Below are 25631 nucleotides of genomic sequence, written 5' to 3'. Positions count from 1 at the left end.
GGCCCGGTGCACGAAATTCGTGCACAGGGGTGTGTGTGTCCCTCAGCCCAGCCTGCACCCTCTCCAATCTGGGACCCCTCGAGGGATGTCCGACTGCCCGTTTAGGCCCAATCCCACTGGGCCTCACAATCCAGGACTGCTGGCTCCCAACTGCTCGCCTGCATACCTTACTGATTGCTCCTAACTGCTTCTGCCTGCCAGCCTGATCACCCCCTAACCACTCCCCTGCCAGCCTGATTGATGCCTAACTGCTCCCCGGCCAGCCTGGTCACCCCTAACTGCCCTCCCCTGCAGGCCTGGTCACCCCTAACTGCTCTCCCCTGCAGGCCTGGGTCCCTCCTAACTGCCCTCCCCTGCCGGCCTGGTCACCCCCAACTGCCCTCCCCTGCAGGCTTGATCGCCCCCAACTGCCCTCCCTTGCAGGCCTGGTCCCTCCCAACTGCCCTCCCCTGCTGGCCTGATTGCCCACAACTGCCCTCCCTTGCAGTCCTGGTCCCTCCCAACAGCCCTCCCTTGCTGGCCATCTTGTGGTGGCCATCTTGTGTCCACATGGGGGCAGGATCTTTGACCACATGGGGGCAGCCATCTTGTGTGTTGGAGTGATGGTCAATCTGCATATTACTCTTTTATTAGATAGGATAGAGGCCTGGTGCACGGGTGGGGGCCAGCTGGTTTGCCCTGAAGGATGTCCCAGATCAGGGTGGGGGTTCCCTTGGGGCGTGGGGTGGCCTGGGCGAGGGGCCTGTGGTGGTTTGCAGGCCGGCCACGCCCCCTGGTGACCCAAGTGGAGGCCCTGGTATCTGGGGTTTATTTATCTTCTACAATTGAAACTTTGTAGCCTGGAGCGGAGCCAAGCCTTCTGCTTGCTCTGTGGCAGCAGCCTTTTTGCGGGGGATTTATGTATCTTCTATAATTGAAACTTTGTAGCCTTAAGCAGAGGCCTGGGTGGGTCAGGGTGTGTGGAAAGCTTGGCTTCCTCCATCACCGGGGGCAACCCTAGCCTCCTGCTCTTTCCAGCTCCGTAGCTGCCGCCATTTCTGTTTGGTTTTATGTATCTTCTATCATTGAAACTTTGTAGCATTGAGTGGAGGCCTAGGCTGGCAAGGGCAGGCGGAAAGCTTGGCTTCCTCCATTGCCGGGGAAACCCAAGCCTCCCTCCTGCTCTCTGTGGCCGTAGCCATCTTGGTTGGGTTTATTTGCATATTCTCTCTGATTGGCTTGTGGGTGTGGCAGGTGGGTGTGGCTTGTGGGTGTAGCGGAGTGAGGGTTAATTTGCATATTACTCTTTTATTAGATAGGATTGTGAAAGGTATTCTGTAAGAAGAGGAAGAAGAAGAAAAAGGTAAAGATAAAAATTATGAACAACAAATATCAACAAGTGAATTTAAAAATCAAGTGAATAAAAAATGTGATGAACAGAATAAACTGGTGACTATAATAGCATCAGTGCATAGGGGCATAGAAAGGAAGTGGACTGACAATTCTCGGTGGGAAAGGGGTGTGTGGGGTGCGGGAAGAGACTGGACAAAAATCATACACCTATGGATGAGGACAGTAGGGGGGTGGTAATGTCATGGGGGGGGGTGGAAACTGGGTGGAGGAGAGCTATGGGGGGAAAAAAGAGGAACAACTGTAATAATCTGAATAATTAAAAAAACACAAAAAAAATAAAAGAAAGAATCAAGTGGAAATGAAGAATGACATAGCTGCAATAAAAAAAATACTATGTAAGGTTTCAACAGTAGATTAGAAGAAGCTGAGAAGTAAATCAGCAAGTTAGAAGACAAGGTAGTAAAAACACCCAAGCAGAGCAGCAATTGGAAAACAATTAAAAAGCAGGAGGAGAGTCTAAGGGAGCTTTGGAACACCACAAAATGCAACAAAATCCACATAATAGGGGTACCAGTAGGAGAGGAGACTGAGCAAAGAATAGAAAACCTGTTGGTAGAAACTTCCCTGACTCTGGAAAGAAAATAGACATAGAAGTCCAAGAAGCACACAATAGTCCTAGTCAAGAGGAACCCAAAAAGAATTATACCAAGAGACAACATAATTAAATTGGCAAATGTAAAAGACAAAGAAATAATTTTAAAGTCTGCAAGACAGACACAGAAAGTTAATTACAAGTGATTTCCCATTAAGACTATCAAATGATTTCTCAACAGAAACACATTGGGACGTAAGGGAATGGAATGAAGTATAAAGTGATGAAGAGCAAGGGACTGAATCCAGGAATACTCTATCCAGCAAGGCTATCATTTAAAATTGAGGATTTAATCAGGAACTTCACAGACAAAAAAAAAGGCGAGTTTATTACCACCAAGCCAGCAATGGAAGAAATGCTAAAGGGACTGTTGTGAAAAGAAGAAACAGAAATGGAAGAAGGGAGCACCCATACAACTATATATAAAACACAGGCATCTATATGTAAAAGGCTAATATGCAAAGTGTCCCCTTGGGAGTTCAACCAGGAGAATGGGAGTTCGATCACTTGCTATGAGGTGCGCTGACCACCAGGGGGCAGCACAGAACATGGTGGGCAACCAGTGGCAGCGGCAGGGTGCTGAGGGAGTGAGGGAAGCAGGAGGCAGGGAGGCATGGAGGCAGAGACGGGGGAAACCTGATTGGCCATTGATAGCCTAGCCAGGCCTAGGGAACCTACCCATGCACGAATTTCATGCACTGGGCCTCTAGTAAAGAATAAAAATGGCAATAAACAAGTACCTATCAATAATAAACTTAAATGTCAATGCATTAAATGCTACAATCAAAGGACTTATGGTAGCCGAATGGATAAGAAAATAAGACCCATATACATGATGTCTATAAGAAATCTACCTGAGAACAAAGGACTCACACAGACTGGAAGTGAAGGAATGGAAAAATATTCTTCAGGCAAATAGAAATGAAAAAAAAAGCTGGGGTAACAATACTTATATCTGACAAAATAGACCTCAAAGTGAAGGTCATAACAAGAGATAATGAAGGCCACTTCATAATATTATAGGGATCCATACAAACATATAAACATATATTCACACAATACAGGAGCATCCAAATACATTAAAAATTCTTCTGAAAGATATCAAGGTAGAGATTGACAGCAGTACAATCATAGTAGGGGACTTTAATACCCAATTGACATCATTGGATAAATCTTCTAGACAAAATGTCAAAAAGGAAACAGCAATCCTAAATGACTTGCTAGATCAGATGGAACTGACATCTTCAGAACATTTCACCCCAAAGCTATGGAATATACAGTCTTCTCAAGTGCACATGGGACATTTTCAAAGATAGACGACATGTTAGGACAAAGGTTAAGTCTCTGCAAATTCAAGAAGATTGAAATCATAACAAGCATCGCTCAAATCACAATGGCATAAAATTAGAAATCAATTACAATAAAAAACAATAAAACATATGGAGGTTAAGTAGCATGCTATTAAACAATGATTGGGTTATCACAGAGATCAAAGAAGAAATAAAAAATATCCTGGAAACAAATGACAATAAAAACAAAACGATCCAAAATCTATAGGACACAGTTAAAGCAATACTGAGAGGGAAGTTCATAGCACTACAGGCTTCCCTCAAAAAACAAGAAAAACTTTTAATAAGTTATCTAACCCTACATGTTAAAGAATTAGAAAGAGAGCAACAAGAAAAGCCTAAAGTAAGTAGAAGGAAGGAAATAAAGATCAGAGCAGAAATAAATGCCACAGAGACCAAAAAAAAAAAACAAACAAAAAAACAAAAACAAAAGATCAATAAAACCAAGAGCCAGTTCTTTGAAAGTATAAAAAAGATTGATGAACCTCTTGCCAGACTCACCAAGAAACAAAGAGAGAGGACCCAGATTTAAAAAATTCAGAAATGAAAGAGGTGAAGTAACAAGTGACCTCATAGAGATACAAAGGATCATTAAAAAAAAAAAATACTATGAACATCTCTATTCCAACAAACTGGACAAGCTTGACCATATGGACATATTCCTAGAAAAATCACAATCTTCCAAAACTCTAATCAGCAAGAATCAGAAAACCTGAACAGACTGATGAAATCAAAGCATTAAAAAAACAAAAAACAACTCCCAGCAAACAACAGCCCTGGTCCGGATGGCTTCACAGGGGAGTTTTACCAAACACTCAAAGAACTAACACTTATCCTCCTCAAACTATTCCAAACAATTCACGAGAAAGGAACACTTCCAAGCACTTTCTATGAAGCCAGCATTACCCTAATCCCAAAATCAGATAAAGATACTACAAAGAAAGAGAATTACAGGCCAATATCCCGTATGAACTTAGACACTAAAATCCTTAACAAAATTCTAGCAAATCATATCCAGCAATACATTAGAAAGATCATACACCATCATCACCAAGAGGAATTTATTCCAGGGATGCAAGGCTAGTACAATATCTGCAAATCAATAAATGTGATACATCACATACACAAACAGATAAAAACAGCATGATCATATCAATTGATGCAGAAAAAGCATTCACCAAAATCCAACACCCATTTTTGATAAAAACTCTAAAAAAAGTGGGACTAGAGGGATCATACCTCAACATAATAAAAGCCTTATATGACAAAACTACAGCCAACATCATACGAAATGTGCAAAAACTAAAACCATTTCCCCTAAGAACAGGAGCAAGACAGGGATGGTCACTATCACCACTCCTGTTCGACATAGTACTGGAAGTGCCAACCATAGCGATCATACAAGAAGAAAGAAAAGACATCCAAATTGGAAAGGAGAAAGTTAAACTGTCTTTTTCGTAGGCGTCGTGATATTGTACATAGAAAACCCTAAAGACTGAATCAAAAAACTACTAGATTTAATAAATGAATTCAGCAACGTAGCAGGATATAAAATCAATACCAACCAAAAAATAAATAACTAAAAATAACTAAAATCAATACCAAGAAATTCATGGGCTTTTTATACAACAAGAATGAATTTTAAGAAAGAGAAACTAAAATAAAATAATCCCTTTTACCATGGCAACAAAATATTAAGATGCTTAGGAATAAACTTATCCAAGGAGGTAAAAGACCGGTTCTCTGAAAAGTACAGTTGAAAAAAGAGATAGAGGAAGATACACACAAGTGGAAGAATTTACTGTGTTCATGGATTGGGAGAGTAACATAATTAAAATGGCCATACTACCCAAAACAATCTATAGATTCAATATAATCCCTATTAAAATACCAACGGCATATTTCACAGACCTAGAACAAATATTCCAAAAATTTATATGGAATCAAAAAAGACCCCGAATAGCCACAGCAAACTTGAGAAAGAAGCAATGAAAGTTGGAGGGGTTACAATACCAGAGTTCAAGTTATAGTACAAAGCCACTGTTCTCAAAACAGCCTTGTTCTGGCCAAGAACAGGCATGTAGACCAGTGGAACAGACCAGAGTACCCAGAAATCAACCCAATCCATTATGCTCAATTAATATTTAACAGAGGAGGCAAGAGCATACAATGGAGTCAACACAATCTCTTCAATAAATGGTATTGGGAAAACTGGAATGTTACATGCAAAAAAATGAAACTAGATCACCAGCTTACACCATACACAAAAATAAACTCAAAATGGATAAAAGACTTAAATGTAAGACATGAAACCATAAAAATCCTAGAAGAAATTATTGGCAGCAGTCTTAGACATTCTCGTAGCAATGTTTATAGATACATCTCCTAGGACAAGGGAAACTAAGAAGAAAATAAACAAATGGGACTATATCAAAATAAAGAGCTTCTGCACAGCAAAAGAAACCATCAACAAAACAACAAGAAAGCCCACTGCATGGGAGAACATATTTGTCAATGATACATCCATTAAGGGGTTAACCTCCAAAATTTATAGAGAACTCATACAACCTAACAAAAGGAAGGTAAACAACCTAATTAAAATGGGCAAATGACCTATATAGACACTTCTCCAAGCGGACATACAGAAGGCCAAGGGTCATATGAAAAAGTGTTCAATGTCCTACAAGTGATCTGCTGCTTTTCCATATTCCAAGCAGCAGAATGAAGAAGGGAAATGGGCTCTCTTCTCCCATTGGCCATAACTTACATGGCCCCATCCTGTTGCAAGGGCTGATGACAGTCTTAACATTTTTTTTAAATTGAAATAAAAAATATATACTGAAAAGTGCAAAAATCATAAATGTATAGCTTGCCAAACTTTCATCGACAGAACACACATGCATAACCAGCATGCAGGACAAAAAAAAAAAAAAAGAGTATGGTATTATCAGAACCTCAGAACCTTCCAAGGATGACTACTGCTATGTTCTAACAATAATAGTTTCACCTGCTTTTGTACTATATATAAATGAAATCATCCAAAAATCATTTGTCTCTGGATTCTTTGGCAAGATCTTATGTGAGAATCAGCAGTATTGTTGGTTCCGAACCAAAAATTCTATTACTATGAAAGGATAAACTATATCTGGTCTCTCTCATTGACTTCCATTATCTAATTGTTTCCTTTTTCCTAAAGCCTTTTATTATCAACTCCCTCGCTCCATATTAGTTGGTTACTTTGCTGGAAAATGGAATAAGTGAATTCCTTTATCACTATAAATATACTGCATTTATACTTATTATCTTCTTTCTTCTAGCCTCAAATGAATTAGCATAGCATTACTTCTGCCATATTCTGTCAAAGCAGTCACAGGGCCTGCCCAGATTCAAGGGGGTAAAAAAATAAAATGCAGTTGTTGTTTTTTAAAAAAATATTTTTATTTCAGAGAGGGTGGGAAAGAGAAACATTATGAGAAACATTGATTGGCTGCCTCCTGCATGCCCCACACAGGGATCGAGCCCACAACCTGGGCATGTGCCCTGATGGGGAATCAAATCATAACCACCTGGTTCATAGGTAGATGCTCAACCACTGAGCCACGCCAGCTGAGCTAAAATCCAGTTCTTAATGGACCACATTGCATAGGAGTATGTGGGGTAGGAGATTTTGTTGTGGCCATCTTTGGAAAGTGCAGTCTACCACACCAAACTTGAAAGCATTTACAGAACCAATAATATGTCACATTCAGAACTGTGAGAATAAGTTGTTTTAAGCCACTAAATTTTGTATCAGTTATCTATTGTCTCAGAATGCTGCATAACAAACCACTCCAAAACTCTGTGGCTTATAATCATCAGCATTTATTATTGCTCACAAGTCTATAGGTCAGCTGGGTGATTCTGCCAATCTGGGGTAGGCCTGGCTGATTTCAGTTGGTATCCAATGTATCTGCAGTCAGCTGGCAGGCTGGCTGGGAATAGCTCATCTAGCATAGGTTCACTCACATATCTGGCTGTTAACCAGCTATTGGCTGGTACAACAGGTGACTGGGCCATGTGTTTCATTATCCAGCAGGCTATGCGGGGCTAGGCTTGTTACCATGGTAGTTGGGTAGGGTTCTAAAAGAACAAGCAGAAGTTTTCAAAACCTTTGGAAGAAAGTCTACTCAGACTGGCATCATATTATTTCCTCTGCATTCTATTAACCAAAACAAGCCACAAGTTCAGTCCTCCAGATTTAAGAGGTAGGTAAATAAACTCAACCTCCTGGTGGGAAAAGCAGCAAAATTACATTGCAAAAGTCATGAAAACATGGAGGGATAAAAAATTGGGGGCACAGTACAATAAATCTAACCCAAATAAATAAAAACCTAATTGTTTTATTGACCTATAAAAGTTCAATCCCTGCCGAAACCGGTTTGGCTCAGTGGATAGAGCGTCGACCTGCGGACTGAAGGGTCCCGGGTTCGATTCCCGTCAAGGGCATGTACCTTGGTTGCGGGCACAGGGCACATCCCCAGTGGGAGGTGTGCAGGAGGCAACTGATCAATGTTTCTCTCTCATCGATGTTTCTAGCTCTCTATCCCTCTCCCTTCCTCTCTGTAAAAATATCAATAAAATATATTTAAAAAATAAAAATAAAAAAAAATAAAAGTTCAATCCCTTTAAGATGGAAATCTATATAAATTTTTAAATTTAATTTTATTGTGGACAGTATTACAGATGTCCCCCAACTCCCCTCCTCCACCCAACCCTGCCCACCCCAACTCAGGTCCTCATTGCATTACTGTGTCCATAGGCTATGTATATATGCATATAATTCTTTAGTTAATCTCTTCCTACCCCCTTCCCTCTGAGATCTGTCAGTGTGCTACATGAATCCATGTCTCTAGACCTATTTTGTTCATCAGTTTATTCTGTTCATTAGATTTTATGTGTGAGATCATGTGATATTGATACTGGAACCGGAGAGCAGGAATTCTTCCCAGGGTCATGTTTCACGGAATTGAAGAATGAAGCCGTGGAGGAGAGGAGTTCAAACAAGGCTGGAGTTTATTGCACACAAACAAAGGCTCCCCGCTCAGGGTGGGAATCCAAATGGATTGCCGCCAAAACATTCTGCTCTTCCCCTTGTATCTGCTAACGGCCCATTTTTTGTCTATCTGTGCCACTCTCTGATTGGTTCCTGGCCGTTTTGCAACATTTTATTTTGCACTTGTAAGAAAAACATCCTTGTCTCAAAGCATCCTATTTTTCTGCTATCCTGTTATTCTGCAAAACATTTTGTGGTTTCAGCTAGCTCCAAGATTCCTCCTTCTTCCACCCTGTACCCTATCTACCTAATTCTGCTTCTCACTCCTCTCAGTATTACATGAAATCCCTTTTGTTTTAATTCAGCTCTCACTGGCCTAGTTCTATCCTTTCCTATTCTTCCTATTCTATTTATAAAAGCACAGTTGACTTTTTCCCCACATAAAAGTTAACTTACACTATAGGGATTCAATAAAGCTCCCAACACCATAAGCTAGAGAACAAGTAACAGTTAATTACAAATGCAAATTAATTCCTCTGTATCCAGTCTGAAGCAACTATAGAATAGAGTAAGTGAATCAGACAACTCAAAGGTCAACAAGTGAACTTTAATGAATAATTTTGGTAAAAGTGTTTTTGCACAGATATGCAAGTCTAAAGCATATAAAAATGAACAAAAAGATTCTTTCTCTCCTTAAGTATTTCTTAGTACAGCTATGACTCAGTTTAACTTATATATTTCAGAGTTTAAAAACCAAGAAACTGACACAGTTTTGCAGTTAAACTTGAGACACCTACATTTATTGTTCTAACACGGGACATACTTATTCTTATTGATAGGTTTGCCTTTTAAAAGTTTTCCTAGGAAAAAAATATAAGAAAAAAGTAACTATATATATTAGCATCATTCTTCGAACATTATTTAGGAATAAGACAGTCTTAAATATAGCTCAATTTTTTAAAACATTGACAAAATGCTGGAATGTTATTCTTATTTTCAGGATCTCTTATGGAAAAATACATGAGTATAAAAAAAATAATTTTGTCCTGGCACTGGTGGGATGAACTTACATCTATACTGTTCACAAAATCAACACACAACAGTGTCTGTGTTAAAAGAGATCAACACTAACAGGTAACATGAAGAAGAGAAGCGAACTTGTGGAGGTGCATTCATTCCAGTGTACTATTAATCCTTCTCAGGTTTCCCTAGCACATTCTTAAAAACAGATACATACCCTAATTTCACAGATATTTAACAATTTAACTTTCCCTACAGATATAAAGTATGCTTACCTCTTTGACAGCTCCAGTCTTAATTGCAAAACGTCTCCCAACACATTTTTTCATCACAGGTAGCTATCAGTGTTTCTTAAGAGGAATATGACTAGCATTGTGAATAAGAAATTCTTACTTGTTTGGGGCCATTCCAAATACTGCAGAACATGTAGCATTCCTGGCTCATTCACTAAAAGCCAGCAGGTTTCACAGACACTGTGAAACATGCCCATAACATTTCCAACTAGCCCTTGATGAGAACCACTGAGTTAGACCCAAGATTAATGTCAAGTAATTTCATAACTTTCACAGAAAGTAACTGCTTCAGAATCTTCAGTAACAATGACAGAACATTTTGTTAAAAACACATTGTAATTAAATGTTATTTTGAAAAGATAAGCTGATTTCTTTAAACTTATGATGATCTGAAAGGATCAGTTGCATAAAGTGCAATCCCTATTTATCCCCAAATGCACACATATATTTACAGGAAAATAACTGCTTATGTTCTACTGGCATATCTTACCCCACCTATCTTAGTATAAAAATATTTTTGTCTCCTACAATAATATAAAAAAACATGTAGAGCTTCTTAATAAATTCTCTCACACTGATGTTCCTGAAAACTGCTGCTGTCTTTGCTCCAAAACTTGCTGATTTAATAGCTGTTGTTGTTTCTGTAAAAACTGCACCACTTCTGGGCTTCTTAATAATGACTTAAAAAGAAAAAAGAAAAAAACATATTTATCAATAGCATTATTTTTATGAGATTAGATTGTAAACATGCTATGACATTACTGCTATGTCCCTACACAAGATACAATATGCTTAGAAAACAAAACATGCCTAAATTAATGTTTGCATCTTATACACTGCATTTGAACTATCCTATATAATAAAAGAGTAATATGCAAATTGACCATACCTCCGCTACACCCACAAGCCACGCCCACCAGCCAATCGGGAGTGAGTATGCAAATTAATCCAACCAAGATGGCTGCAGCCACGGAGACAGCAGGAGGCTTGGGTTTCCCCAGCAAAGGAGGAAGCCAAGCTTTCCGCCTGCCCTGGAAGGCCCAGGCCTCTGCTTAAGGCTACAAAGTTTCAATTATAGAAGATAAATAAATCCCAACAAAAATGGCAGCAGCCACGGAGCTGGAGAGAGCAGGAGGCTTGAGTTGCCCACAGCGATTGGAGGGAGCCAAGTTTCTGCAGCCCTGGCCTGCCTTGGTCTCCGCTTAAGGCTACAAAGTTTCAATTATAGAAGATACATAAATCCCAACAAAAATGGCTGCAGCCACGGTGCGAGCAGGAGGCTTGGCTCTGCTCAAGGCTACAAAGTTTCAATTATAGAAGATAAATAAATCCCAGATCCCAGGGCCTCTGCTTGGGTCGCCGGGGGGCGTGGCCAGCCTGCAAACCACCACAGGCCCCTCACCCAGGCCGCCCCACACCCCAAGGGAACCCCCACCCTGATCCGGGACATCCTTCAGGGCAAGCCAGCTGGCCCCCACCCATGCACCAGGCCTCTATCCTATCTAATCCTATATAATAAAATAATATGCAAATTGACCATCACTCCAACACACAAGATGGCTGCCCCATGTGGTCAAAGATGACTGCCCCCATGTGGACACAAGATGGCCGCCACAAGATGGCCAGCAGGGGAGGGCAGTTGGGAGGGACCAGGCCTGCAAGGGAGGGCAGTTGGGGGCGATCAAGCCTGCAGGGGAGGGCAGTTAGGGGTGACCAAGCCTGCAGGGGAGGGCAGTTGGGGGCGATCAAGCCTGCAGGGGAGGGCAGTTAGGGGGAGACCAGGCCTGCAGGGGAGGGCAGTTAGGGGTGACCAGGCCTGCAGGGGAGGGCAGTTAGGGGTGACCAGGCCTGCAGGGGAGGGCAGTTAGAGGTGACCAGGCCTGCAGGGGAGGGCAGTTAGGGGCAAACAGGCTGGCAGGGGAGCAGTTAGGCATTAATCAGGCTGGCAGGGGAGTGGTTGGCAGTTGATCAGGCTGGCAGGCAGAAGCAGTTAGGGGCAATCAGGAAGGCAGGCAGGCAAGCATTTGGGAGCCAGCAGTCCTGGATTGTGAGAGGGATGTCCGACTGCCCGTTTAGGCCTGAACCTACCTGGATCGGGCCTAAACAGGCAGTCGGACATCCCTCGAGGGGTCCCATTTTGGAGAGGGTGCCTGCTGGGCTGAGGGACACACCGCCCCCGTGCACGAATTTCGTGCACCGGGCCTTTAGTAAAGTAATAAAATTTGATGTCATACATCAAAATACTAAAATCTAAAAACAGTGGGTAAAACCTGATCTTATTGGTGACTTTGTACACAAAGGAAATGTTTTATATGATATAGAGGCCCGATGCATGAAATTTGTGCAAGAGTAGGCTCTCGCAACCCTGGCTTTGTCTGGAATGTCGCCTGGAAGGTCATCCGGATGGTCATCCGGGTGGCCGTTGGGTTGATTTGCATGTTACTGTTTTATTATTATAGATGCCAGCATATATATTCTCTATAAAACATAAGAGTAAATAGCCAATAGCACTGACCCAGGAATAGAGCAAGGAAAATGAAAAGAGGCCACATGTGAAAATGGCAGTTAAATGACACTTTGAAAATACATTTAAGATTGGTATTAGAACTCAAATTTCTCCCATGAACCTACTAAGTCTTTCTGAAGAAATAAAAAAATTGTGTGTTTATTTGGTGTGTGTGTGTGTGTTTAAATATAGGTATGTGTGTATTGACAGGTACATTACCAAAATTTCTGAAAAGAATACAACTGCTTTAAAATAGCCAATACTTTTTGTACATGTTTCATTTTAAAATACAGTTGTAATCATATAATAAATATAATAGACTATGGTTTATATGTTGTTATAATAAAATAGATATAAAATTGATGAAAAATAACACTCTGGCTCCAATAAATTGAAAAAGATAAACGGAAAAGATAAAATAGAAATACTATCATTAAACACTAATTTTAAAATTTAACATTATAGCACAGTACATTTTCTATTTATTAGTTTTATTTAAAATTTAGTTGTATAAACTATCCAACATTTTATTAAATAAATGTATAACAGTCTTCTTAATTGTTATGAAACTGTTGAGCATTTTGGTTGTTTATACTACTATTTTACTATTTATGATAAATACATTTCTGACAATATCTTTATGCTTAACATTATTCATATTTAGGGTTTATTTTCTGCGAACGTCTTTACAGTAAATATGATTTCTGAGTCAAAGGGGATGCCTGAAAGTGTTCAACTGCTTTCTAGAAGCATTGTGCCAATATATGATGCCAACAACAGAACAAAATTAGAGTGCTCATTTCATGGAACCCTCAATATCACTGTGTTATTTAAATTGTTCCCACTTATGGTTATTGTTTATTGTATTATCAATATTGCATTACTGTATACCTTTGTATATAATTTAATGGTAGAAATTCTGCTGTTTCCTCCCTGTTATATCTTTTGCAATGTACCGAAGCCAAATTTTTTCCTCAGCATCTCATATTTTACATAACAAAAATGTTAACCATAGTTTTTTAATATTTGCTACAAATATTTTTCCTGTTATTTAAGTATGCATTTTTATTTTTTACCATTTTTTTTTAAATATATTTTATTGATATTTCACAGAGAGGAAGGGAGAGGGACAGAGAGCCAGAAACATCGATGAGAGAGAAACATCGATCAGCTGCCTCCTGCACACCCCCCACTGAGGATGTGCCCGCAACCAAGGCACATGCCCTTGACCGGAATCGAACCCAGGACCCTTCAGTCCGCAGGCCGACGCTCTATCCACTGAGCCAAACCGGTTTTGACTTTTACCATTTTTTACTTTAGTATTTTTTATGTAGTCAAATTTATAATCTTCTCTTTGAAATTTTGTCTATCTCTTTTAAACTAAAAAATTCCCATTCCAGATTTTTTAAAAACATTTTTATTAATTTTTATAACTATTTAAAAACAAATCATTACTAGTCTTTTTTGAGAGAGGTAGGGAGAGGGAGAGAGAAACATCTATGTGAGAACTGAACATAGGCTGCCTCCTGCATGCCGAATACTGGGGATTGAGCCCGCAACCCAGGCATGTGTCCTAACAGAAAATCAAACTGGCAATCTTTCTGTGCACGGGACAATGCCCACAAGGGCCAGAGCTTCCATTCTAGATTTTTTTTTTAGATAAAGTCCTAATTCTATTTTTTTTAATTAAAAAAAATCTTTATCAGGAATTTATTTCCATCTATAGTGTCCTTTCTTTTTGTCCTCAAGTTATTATCCAATTATTCCAGTATTTATTGAGTAATCTCTCCTGAGTTCTGATATCTTCTATCAAATTTATAATAGAGATCCTTATTAAATATTGGTATAATTATATTTCAACACCATTAAAGCATTATTCCACAAACTCCAGAATTCAGTATAAGAAGTCTATTTTAAAATCCCAGCTTGCTCAGATATCCAGGCTTAGGCAATGAAGATATAGGATTAAAAGTATTCCCGCTCAGCCATGCACTGAGAGGTCATGGGTTCCATTCCCATTCAGGGCACATGCATGGATTTCAGGCTCCATTCCCAGTAGAGGGTGTGCAGGAGTGGGCCAATCGATATTTTGATGTTTCTCTCTCTCCCCTAGCTCCCTTCCTTTGTCTGTCTCTCTCTAAAACAAACAAACAAAAACAACAATAAAAAAAAAAATTTCCTGCTCATATACTCTTGGGAAAGCATTATGAGCATTCAGGTAAAGGCACAATTCTGATGAGCAGTCTAACAATTTTTAAAATCTAAACTTTCCATTTATAACAAACAACTTTTGTTAATAGACTTGTAACTACTTAAAAAACAGATACTTACCAGTCTTTTTTGATTTAACACTTGCTCTAAAAGTGTAGGTCTTGCAGGACGATCCCCCAAAGCCCCTGTTCTTTGTTTAACAATTGAGAGAATGCTATCTGCACTTTCCTGGAATAAATTATAAAAATGCAAATAGGATTAACATTTAACAAAGTAATTCATGATTACAGACATTTCAATGATGATGTAAATAGGTCTTTGATTCTCTTCCTTTTTGTCCAGTCCCTGGACAAGTAATAGGCAAAACGTTGACAATTAAGTTGATGTAACACTCCTCACTCCCTCTCCCTCTAGGATTTCAAACCTGGGATCTTCAGTATCTTTAAGGGTCTTAAAATTAATAGTGGGCAGAAGTGGTGGTGGGGAGGGGTACAAAGAGTTACTTGTGAGCTATTGTCAATCTTATAAAAAATGCCTAGTAGAAATTGAACATTCTCTTCACAGAAAGCTATCCAGGCCAAAACAAAGTCTGCCTGCCTTTGGATTGAATATATGAACTCAAAGGCAACTTACATATTAGACATTCTAACTCGCACTTTTTTGTCCAAATAACAACAAAAAAATAAGGGGGGGGGCAGTAAAATATTGCTTAAGGCAACAACTGACAAGACAAAGCTTTCAAAATCTAAAAGTTTTAAGGAGAAAAATGACAAACTGGTTTTGAATAAGATTGGAAAACACTAGCATAAACAAAATAGATGAATGCTAAAATGACATTATGACATCATTACCCAAACAAAATCAGTAGCACTTCCTACCAAATATGTACTCCCATAGTTATCTGATAGAATCTTAAACACTTAAATTTTCCTGGCATAACAAAATACGGTGTATTGTTCTAATTGACTCCAACATTCTCAATACATGATATAGTATGGACCACATCCAAAAATTCTGACTAAACAAATATAAAACTGTAAATGTCTTATTTTATAGTCATGCCTACTGTGAGTTTACCCATCTCTTTGCTCTTCATTTAGGTTATTATCAAAACTGTTTTTTTCTCTTGGGCTTCCCTCTACGGGCCTCTGAATTGTCTATTAGAATATCCCTTTATTTTTTTCATTATAAGAAGTTTACCAACCTGTTTTTAAAATGTTCAATCCCCCCTTTTCTGGTGGTGACGACCTCCCCATGACAATATGCTTCTCGCTAAGGAACTCCTTTATCCCTCTCCAGAAGAGGAGAGGAGGAAACACAAGAAGTCCCTGGTGCAGAGCCCCAGTTCTTACTTCATGGATGTGAAATGCCCAGAATATTTTAAAATCACCCCTGTCTGTAGCTACACACAAACAGTAGTTTTGTGTGTTGGTTGCCCCACTGGTCTCTGTCAGCCAACAGGAGGAAAAGCAAGGCTTACAGAAGGATGTTCCTTCAGAAGGAAGCAGCACTAAAAGCACCTCAAATCAAGATGAGTGGGGTACCATCCCAATAAACACATTTTGGATTTTAAAAAAATGTTCAATCCCTAAACAATTTAGGCTTCAAAATGTAAAAAAACAAACAAAAAAACAAACAAAAAAACCAAAAAAAAAAACCAACTATAAAAACAGTATTCTAATACCCAGGGAAAGCCAAAGTAATTTCTCCCTTCCTCTTTCCTTAAAGGGTTAACTTTATCTATGGGGCTAATTTTTTTAAATTAAACTTATTGGGAAAAGATTGGTTAATCATCCTATATAATAAAACCCTAATATGCAAATCGACCGAACGGCGGAACAACCAGTTGCTATGATGTGCACTGACCACCAGGGGGCAGATGCTGAACACAGGAGCTGCCCCCTGGTGGTCAGTACACTCCCACAGAGGGAGCGCTGCTCAGCCAGAAGCCAGGCTGATGGCTGGCAAGAGCAGCGGCAGTGGAGGGAGCCTCTCCTGCCTCCGCGGCAGTGCTAAGGACCCCTCGGGGGATGTCCGACTGCCGGCTTAGGTCCACTCCCCACCAGCAGGCAGACATCCCGTGAGGGGGTCCCAGACTGTGAGAGGGCACAGGCCAGGCTGAGGGACCCCCTCCCCTCTAGTGCACGGGGCCTCTAGTATTATATAAATTTCAGTTGTACAACTTTATAATACGACATCTGTATACTTGATTGTATGCTCACCACTTGAAGTCTAGTCTCCTTCTGACACCATATATTTAACCCCCTTTTTTCTCCTCCACCTCCCCCAACTCCTTTTTACCTCTCATAATCACCACTCTGTGGGACTATTTCATTTTTATGTGCACAAGAAATGGAATGCTGAAATTGACTTGATGGCAGAGTATCTTGTATTCTGGATAACCCCTGACAAAGTACTATGTGAATTCAGAATGCTAATATCACAAAATCATAGAAGGTTGTAGTGGAAATAACCTTGAATTGTCTAGTCCAAACTTTTATAAATATTGGAATTCCCTTTTCAAAGATTTTGAATGCTTTTTGTCCTAAGAAGCTTAACCAACTTTTGAGGCAACCCATTTAGTTTTTAAAAGCTCTAACATTTAGGTGGCTTTTACTTAGGTTCAACTTTTATATATATAGATGTGTTCCTTATTTAACCTTGATTTGTGTAAGAAACACTGATTTAAATATGTTAATTTATAATCTTGCTGTTCAAACTACAGCAGAAGACCCTAATCATCATCTATGAGTCCCTACTGTAATGATTTCCCTAAAGAGTCTATACAGCTATAGGCTTTTGACTTTAATCCACCCCAATAAAGTAGGAACCCCAGTAACTCCCTAAACAGAAACTTTCATTTAAAGACTCCAAATCCAAACCCTAGAGCCAGGCATTCAATACCATATAAAAATTGGCTTCAAACCCTCTCTCCACATTTATCTTTCATGTATTTTTCCACACAAAAAATCCTACTCTAGCTATAATGGCCCACTTGCTGTTGTTTCAAAGTGTCTTCATATTCTCACTTTCGTTTTACTAAAATGTGCCTCTTTCTTTTTACCTACCAAAATTCTACGGAAGCAGTATGGGTTAAGACTGAAGGCTCTAGAATCAAATACTTGGGTTTGAGTACTTGTCTATCATCTAGGCCAGCGGTCGCCAACCTTTCGGATATCACGGACCATCAGTGGTACGAGGACCACCGGTTGGCGACCACTGCTCCAAAGGTTTCCTTAACAGAGGTCACCAACCTTTTGGACCTCATGGACTACCAGTGGTCCACAGACCACTGATTGGTGACTGCTGATCTAGGCCATGTTCCTTTACCTCTCTGTGCCTGTTTCCACGTATGTAAAATACTAGAGGCCCAGTGCACGGATTTGTGCACCAGTGGGGTCCCTTGGCTTGGCCTGTGGGATTGGGCCAAAACCGGCTCTGACATCCCACGAGGGGTCCTGGAATGCGAGAAGGCGCAGGTCAAGCCAAGGACCCCACCGGTGCACAGCTGGGGCCAGGGAAGGACCACGGGAGGGTTCCAGGGCATGTCCAGATTGTCTCGCTCAGTCCCTATCAGCCAGACCCCAGCAGCAAGCTAACCTACTGGTTAGAGCATCTGCCTCCTGGTGGTCAGTGTACGTCATAGCAACTGGTTGACCGGTTGACTGTCTGCCCCCTGGTGGTCAGTGCATGTCATAGCGAGCAGTTGAGCGCCCTTAGCATATTATGCTTTGATTGGTTGAATGGCCAACTGGTTGACTGGACACTTAGCATATTAGGCTTTTATTATATAGGGTAGTACCTATGTCATTGTGAGGTTTCATTTACAGCTTAGCAGTGTACGGCACATAAGAAATATAGCTGATTAAGCATAAGTAGCCACCCTTTCTGGCTTAAACTACCATTTTCTTTGCAAAGCCTTCCCAGAGTGTCTCAGCATACAATGATCCATCCTCCTCTCTATTACTAAAGCATAGTATTCCATGGTGTAAATGTGCCACAGCTTTTTATCCATTCATCTACTGACAGGCACTTGGGCTGTTTCCAGATCTTAGCTATTGTAAATTGCACTGCTATGAACATAGGGATGCATATATACTTTCTGATTGGTTTTTCAGGTTTCTTAGGATATATTCCCAGAAGTGGGATCACTGTTTTCCACACTGGCTTCACCAGTCTGCATTCCCACCAATGTGTATTAGGGTTCCCTTTTCTCCACATCCTTGCCAGCACTTTTGAACAGGCAAATAGATCAATGGAACAGAAAAAGAACCCAGAAATCAACCCAAGGCATTATGCTCAATTAATATTTGACAAAGGAGGCAAGTGCATACAATGAGTTAAAATACTCTCTTCAATAAATGGCGTTGGGAAAATTGGACAGGTACATGCAAAAAAATGAAACTAGACCACCAACTTACACCATACACAAGAATAAACTCAAAATGGATAAAAGCCTTAAATTTAAGTCGTGAAACCATAAAAATCCTAGAGGAAACCATAGGCACCAAAATCTCAGACACCTCTCATAGCAATATGTTTGTCCATATATCTCCTAGGTCAAGGGAAACAAATGAGAGAAAAAACAAATGGGACTACATCAAAGTAAAAAGCTTCTGCAGAGAAAAAGAAACCATAAACAAAACAAGAGAGCCCACTGTATTTTTACCAATGATACATCTGATAAGGAGTTAATTTCTAAAATATACACTGAGTGGCCAGATTATTATGATCTCTGAATGCATAATAATCCAGCCACTCAGTGTATATCTTATATAACAAAAGGCTAATGTGCAAATTGTCCCCTCGACCAGGAGTTTGACTAGCAGGCAGGCCAGCCAACCACCCATGTCCCCTCCCCCTGGCCAGGCTGGCCGGACCCCACCCATGCACAAATTCATGCACCAGGCCTCTAATATACACACACACACACACACACACATACACACACACTGAGTGGCCAGATTATTATGCGTTCAGAGATCATAATAATCTGGCCACTCAGTGTATAAGAAACTCATACAACTTTAAAAAAGGAATACAAACAATACAATTAAAAATGGGCAAAGAACCTAAACAGACACTTCTTTTTTTTTTTAATATATTTTATTGATTTTTTTACAGAGAGGAAAGGAGAGGGATAGAGTGTTAGAAACATCGATGAGAGAGAAACATCAATCAGCTGCCTCCTGCACACCCCCTACTGGGGATGTGCCCGCAACCAAGGTACATGCCCTTGACCGGAATCGAACCTGGGACCCTTCAGTCTGCAGGCTGACGCTCTATCCACTGAGCCAAACCAGTTAGGGCATAAACAGACACTTCTTTAAAGTGGACACACTAGTACAGATGGCCAAGAAACATGAAAAAAATGCTCAAAGTCACTAATTATCAGAGAAATGCAAATTAAAATGGCAATGAGACATCACCTCACACCTGTTGAATGGCTACCGTCATCAAATCACCCAAATTATTTTTGAAAAGGAACATTATTAAAGTTGTATTTTTTTTGGGGGGGGAGTGAGGGGAGCAACTGTAATTCAGTATCAATTTACCTTTTATACATTTTCCTCAAGCTGCAGGTGGAAATGCTGGTCCATTTAAAAAAAGACAATAGTTACAGGTAAATAACGTCTTTCTTGAAAAGTGCAAATAAGTATATTATCTTCTCTCTCTGTAATGAACTATGAAGTGAATGGGTACCTTTGGAATATACAAAAAGATAAACGACCTCCTTTACTGACTTTCACTCTGTAATAAGTGAGATGTTTATTTCCATAATTCCTTGTAATCCGAGACGTGGTAAAATATCGCATTTTACAAGGATATGGATGGGGCAGGTTTTAAACCTAAGGTCCACAGGCATCCTGAATTCCATGAATGTGTATGAAAAATTAAATACCTACATACGTGCATTTTTCTGGGAAAAGGGTTCATTAGGTGTCATCAAATTCTAAAAGGAGTCCTTTTACCCTAAAAAGATTAGGACTCAATGGAATAAAAGGGAATGAGAAGTCAGAAGACCCTAATCAGTGTGAATTAAGTACAACATGTTGGTGACTTCAGATATTAGAAATATTTAGAGCATTACATTTGTAAACAATTACAAAGTCTAAAATTTGAGCAATGAGGAAGCTGTTAAAGTCCAGCCAAAAACTAAGTAATTTAAAGACTTTTAAAATACATTCTAGGACAGTTCTCAGTTTTAAAAATTATTTTCTGAATCACTTTTAACAAAATTCAAGTTTTCTCTGCACCGAAGAAGTATTAAAAGAAGGAAAACACATAGGATGAAGTATCTGCTTATCTGTAATAACCTAAAAGAATACCACTAATCCTATATAATAAAAGAGTAATTAATATGCAAATTAACCATCACTCTGCTACACCCACAAGACACGCCCACCAGCCAATCAGGAGCAAATATGCAAATAAACCCAACCAAGATGGCTATGGCCACAGAGAGCAGGAGGGAGGCTTGGGTTTCCCCCGCAATGGAGGGAGGCTTGGGTTTCCCCGGCAATGGAGGAAGCCAAGCTTTCCACCTGCCCTTGCCGGCCTAGGCCTCCACTCAAGGCTACAAAATTTCAGTGATTGAAGATACATAAATCCAAACAGAAATGGCGGCAGCCACGGAGCTGGAAAGAGCAGGAAGCTAGGGTTGCCACCGGTGATGGAGGAAGCCAAGCTTTCCGCACACCCTGGCCGGCCCAGGCCTCCGCTTAAGGCTACAAAGTTTCAATTATAGAAGAAGATACATAAATCCCAAAAAAAATGGCTGCCGCCACGGAGCAAGCAGAAGGCTTGGCTCCGCTCCAGGTTACAAAGTTTTAATTGTAGAAGATAAATAAACCCCAGATACCAGGGCCTCCGCTTGGGTCGCCAGGGGGCGTGGCCAGCCTCCAAACCACCAGAGGCCCCTCACCCAGGCCGCTTCACGCCCCAAGGGAACCCCCACCCTGATCCAGGACACCCTTCAGGACAAACCAGCTGGCCCCCACCCATGCACCAGGCCTCTATCCTATCTAATAAAAGAGTAATATGCAGATTGACCATCACTCCAACACACAAGATGGCTGCCCCCATGTGGTCAAAGATCCTGCCCCCATCTGGACACAAGATGGCCAGCAAGGGAGGGCAGTTGGGAGGGACCAGGCCTGCAAGAGAGGGCAGTTGGGAGCAATCAAGCCTGCAGGGGAGGGCAGTTAGGGGTGACCAGGCCAGCAGAGGAGGGAAGTTGGGGGCAACCAGGCCTGCAGGGAAAGGCAGTTGGGAGGGACCCAGGCCTGCAGGGGAGAGCAGTTGGGGGGACCAGGCCTGCAGGGGAGGGCAGTTAGGGGTGACCAGGCCTGCAGGGGAGGGCAGTTGGGGGGGACCCAGGCCTGCAGGGGAGAGCAGTTAGGGGTGACCAGGCCTGCAGGGGAGGGCAGTTAGGGGAAAACAAGCTGGCAGGGGAGCAGTAAGGCATCAATCAGGCTGGCAGGGGAGTGGTTAGGGGGTGATCAGGCTGGCAGGAAGAAGCGGTTAGGGACAATCAGGAAGGCAGGCAGGCAGGCAAGCAGTTGGGAGCCTGCAGTCCTGGATTGTGAGAGGGATGTCCCACTGCCCGTTTAGACCTGATCCCACCGGGATCAGGCTTAAACGGGCAGTCGGACATCCCTCGAGGGGTCCCATATTGGAGAGGGTGCAGGCTGGGCTGAGGTACACCCCCCTCCCCCGTGTACGAATTTCGTGCACCAGGCCTCTAGTATTCTATAATAATAAAAGCATAATATGCTAATTAGATCAGACGTCTGTCCTTCCAGAGGAAGCCAGGGCTGCCAGGGAAGCCTGGGTCCTGGGTGCCAGAGGGAAGCCGGGAAGCCGGTGCTGGCAGCCAGGGGAGGAAGGCCTACTCTTGCGCGGCATCGGGCCTGTAGTGACACCAGTAATAGCTAAGGTTATTGACTTTTACTATCTGCTGGACACTGTATGAACACTCAATTAGGAATACCTCACGTATTCACAGTAACATTTTGAACTAGGAACTATTTTAACAGCCATTTTACAGATGAAGAAACTTAAGCGTAAAAGAATTTAATAACCTATTCAAGGGCTCATGGCCAGGAAATGATAGAATGGAGATTTGCAGTCAGCAGTCCAACTCCAGCCTACTGACTTTAACTGCCAACACAGTTCAATTCAAACAACCTAAAAATCTTCTGAGGCATATACCCCATTATTATTCAATTATTTTTCTCCAGAGGTAGTAAAAAAAAAAAAAAAAAAAAAAAAAAAGTAGTAGTGAGAACAGGGGACTAAGCATGGGTTTACTGAGAATAGGGTATTAAGTATAGGGGTACAGGGAGCAAAGCGCTAAGAACCGTGATACTCAAAACAGGATACTGACAATAGACTGGGTAGTGAAAACAGTACGAGATTACCATCTCCAAAGTACCAATTTCATCTGGGTTCCTGTCTCTTTGCCTGCTCCTTTAGTGATGAAGCGGATCAATCATTTACTATCTGTTCTTCCAGTTCATATCCCAGACCTTAGAAATTACATCTTTTCTGAAGTGCAACATCGTTTTCATTGAAATTTATTCATCTATCACAAGGATGCAACAGAACTATTAAGGCTTTGCACACGTTTGTATAAACTTTAATTTAAGGCAAGCACTCACTCACTCTCAAGCCTCAAGTCCAGCCAAGCAACATGGTCCATATCAGGGCCAGTGGGCCGGGGCAGGAAATGAGGTTTGCACAAGAGTGGGGTTGCTTCCCACCCCCCGTACCCCCTCCCCAAGACCCTAGCTAAAGTCTCATACCTCCAGTTTGACGTTCCCCGCACTGCCAGCCGGGGCGGCTCCACCGCAATTCAGGGCCTGGTCACTTTTCTTCTTTTTGTACTTATCCTTGTACATCTTGTTGCGGTGTTTCTTGCACATCCACGGCTTGCGTTGCTTGGCCACCTGGCTCGTGGTTTCGCTGCAGCCCTCGTAAGTGCAGGTCTTGCACATGCTGCCCCCGCCGCTGGCCCGCCTGCGGGCTCCCCTGCTGCCGCCCTCGCCCCCGGAGTGGGTCTCTTCGTCCTCCAGGTCCTCCAAACTAGCCGTGCTCTCGCCTCCCGCCAGAGGGTCCGAAGTGTCCAGCAGGTCGGCTTCGTCCTCCCCCGCTTCCTCGTCTCCATCCCCCGCCACTTCACAAGGATACGTAATAGGCTTGCCCGCCCCGGCACTGCCCCCCATGGCTGGAGCCTGCCTCAGGACGCCCTCAGCCGCAGCTTCCTCCTGCCTTCCGCAGGGACGCATCAACAGGAAGGTGAACCGCGAGGCCCTAGCCTGGCCTTGGGCTGGAGCCAGGGCCGGGCCTAGCACACGGGCTGGGGCCCCGGGGCGGAGCGCACCACAGGCGGCAACCGGCCCCGCGCCCTCGGCGACACCCTGCACCTCCGTGGTACTGAGACCAGGCGGGGGTCCACGACCCAACTTCTCAACACCCTCGAGTTCCAACGTCACCTCGCAAACCAGACTCAAAAGACAGGCGACAGGAAAAGGGGTGGGGCCCGCGGTGGTGCCCGAACTGCGCCTGCGCGGCTGCGCAGACCAATGGTTAAGGTGTTTTTGCGGGAGCTAACCAGGGAATGGGGCGTCTCGTAGGGGCGGGGCTGAGCGCTGCGGGCAGAACTGACTGCGCAGGTGCTGGTCCAGCGGCCTGTGGAGGCGGCCAGCACCAATACTTCTTGGGTGGCCTGTGCAGAATTCTAGTGGCAGTAGGCAAGATAGCGCTTTTTTAAAAAAAATCCTGAAACCTACACTGCTTAAAACGTTTCAAAGAACTTTTGTCCTAAGTACATTAAGATTGATCCTGAGCGACCTCATTATTTGTGGCGTTAGGACTCTGATTGTAAAAGATATTATGCGCAAACTGCCTGAAATGGAGGTGTGAAGCTGGCATGTAGTAGTGTCATTAAGTGGCACCACCAGATAGCAGTGGGTGAAGGCAGAGACGACCTATCTGAAAATGGTATAGTGGAGAGGGAGTGGGCCAGACCTGGGGCCAAGTTGTACTTGTGTTGAGAGCTAAATGGTTTACTTTTTTTTTTTTTTTAACTTCTTTATTGATTAAGGTATTACATATGCGTCCTCATCTCCCATTACTCCCCAAACTACCCCCACTCATGCCCTCACCCCCCTGTTGTCTGTGTCCATTGGTTAAGCTTATATTCATACTCTTGTTAATCTTCACCAGAGGATGTTTTTTCCATTGATATTTTAGAGCAGTGGTCGGCAAACTCATTAGTCAACAGAGCCAAATATCAACAGTACAATGATTGAAATTTGTTTTGAGAACCAAATTTTTTAAACTTAAACTTCTTCTAACACCACTTCTTTAAAATAGACTCGCCCAGGCCGTGGTATTTTGTGGAAGAGCCACACTCAAGGGGCCAAGGAGCCGCATGTGGCTCTAGAGCTGCGGTTTGCCCACCACTGCCTCAGGCCAAGGGATCAAACCTACAACCCAAAGTATACACGCTGTTGACCAGGAATCCAATCCCGAAGCTTTAACCACTGGGCACTGGGGATGTGCTCCCCTGCCGCAGCAACTGGCCAGGGCTAAATGATTTACCCCTTTTTAAAAACAAAACAAAACATATGTTTATGGATTTCAGAGAGGAAGGGAGAGGGAGAGATAGAAGCATCGATGATGAGAATCACTGATCTTCTGCCTCCTGCATGCCCCCTATAGGGAATGCGCCTGCAATCCAGGTATATGCCATTGACTGGAATCGAACCCAGGACCCTTCAGTCTGATGCTGCTCTATCCACTGAGCCAAACCAGCTAGGGCTAAATGATTTACTCTTGATAAATTTGTTTTTCTCCCTTGGAACTTATTTCTTTAATTGTTAATACTGTGGTAGACATGAACAGAGCAAAGACAATGGGCCTGGTACAGAAGGTCACCAGGACAGAAAGCCCCAGATGCCTAGCAAAGGACAATTGTAGGGTGGGATCTCACCCCCAGAGTGACCTTTCCTCCCCTACATATCCCTGATACTGTGGTTTGGAACCCCTGACTATTCCTCCCTAAAGATAATATCTAGGCCTTAGTTTCTTCAGCTGCAGGCCCACATAAGCAATAAAACAGCCACAGCTGACTTAAGGACCAGCTGCATTGAATAATGACCCCCCCCCCGCCCTGGTGCTGAAAAATCAATCAGTGGAGACCACAACCCTGAAAGGGCTCATCTGGAAA

General features: G+C 42.1%; 2 protein-coding genes across 2 annotated transcripts; one reads left to right on the top strand and one right to left on the bottom strand.

Annotated features, from left to right (window-relative positions):
- Nucleotides 1-8137: 8137 nt before the first annotated feature.
- Nucleotides 8138-23958, bottom strand: RFXAP (regulatory factor X associated protein). Its single transcript, XM_080659407.1, has 3 exons — nt 23203-23958; nt 14516-14623; nt 8138-10358 (listed from the first exon to the last, which is right to left on the bottom strand). The coding sequence occupies exons 1-3, from the start codon at nt 23683-23685 to the stop codon at nt 10248-10250; spliced, it is 702 nt and encodes a 233-aa protein (XP_080515533.1). The 5' UTR covers nt 23686-23958; the 3' UTR covers nt 8138-10247.
- LOC308243699 (small ribosomal subunit protein eS27-like) lies at nt 15580-16171 on the top strand. Its single transcript, XM_080659408.1, has one exon. It carries the CDS (start codon nt 15658-15660, stop codon nt 15907-15909), a length of 252 nt encoding a protein of 83 aa, XP_080515534.1. The 5' UTR covers nt 15580-15657; the 3' UTR covers nt 15910-16171.
- Nucleotides 23959-25631: the final 1673 nt, after the last annotated feature.

The sequence above is a fragment of the Plecotus auritus genome, assembly GCF_963455305.1.
Source record: "Plecotus auritus genome assembly, chromosome: 3".
Classification (NCBI taxonomy): domain Eukaryota; kingdom Metazoa; phylum Chordata; class Mammalia; order Chiroptera; family Vespertilionidae; genus Plecotus; species Plecotus auritus.
This window is presented reverse-complemented; position numbering and strand designations above follow the sequence as displayed.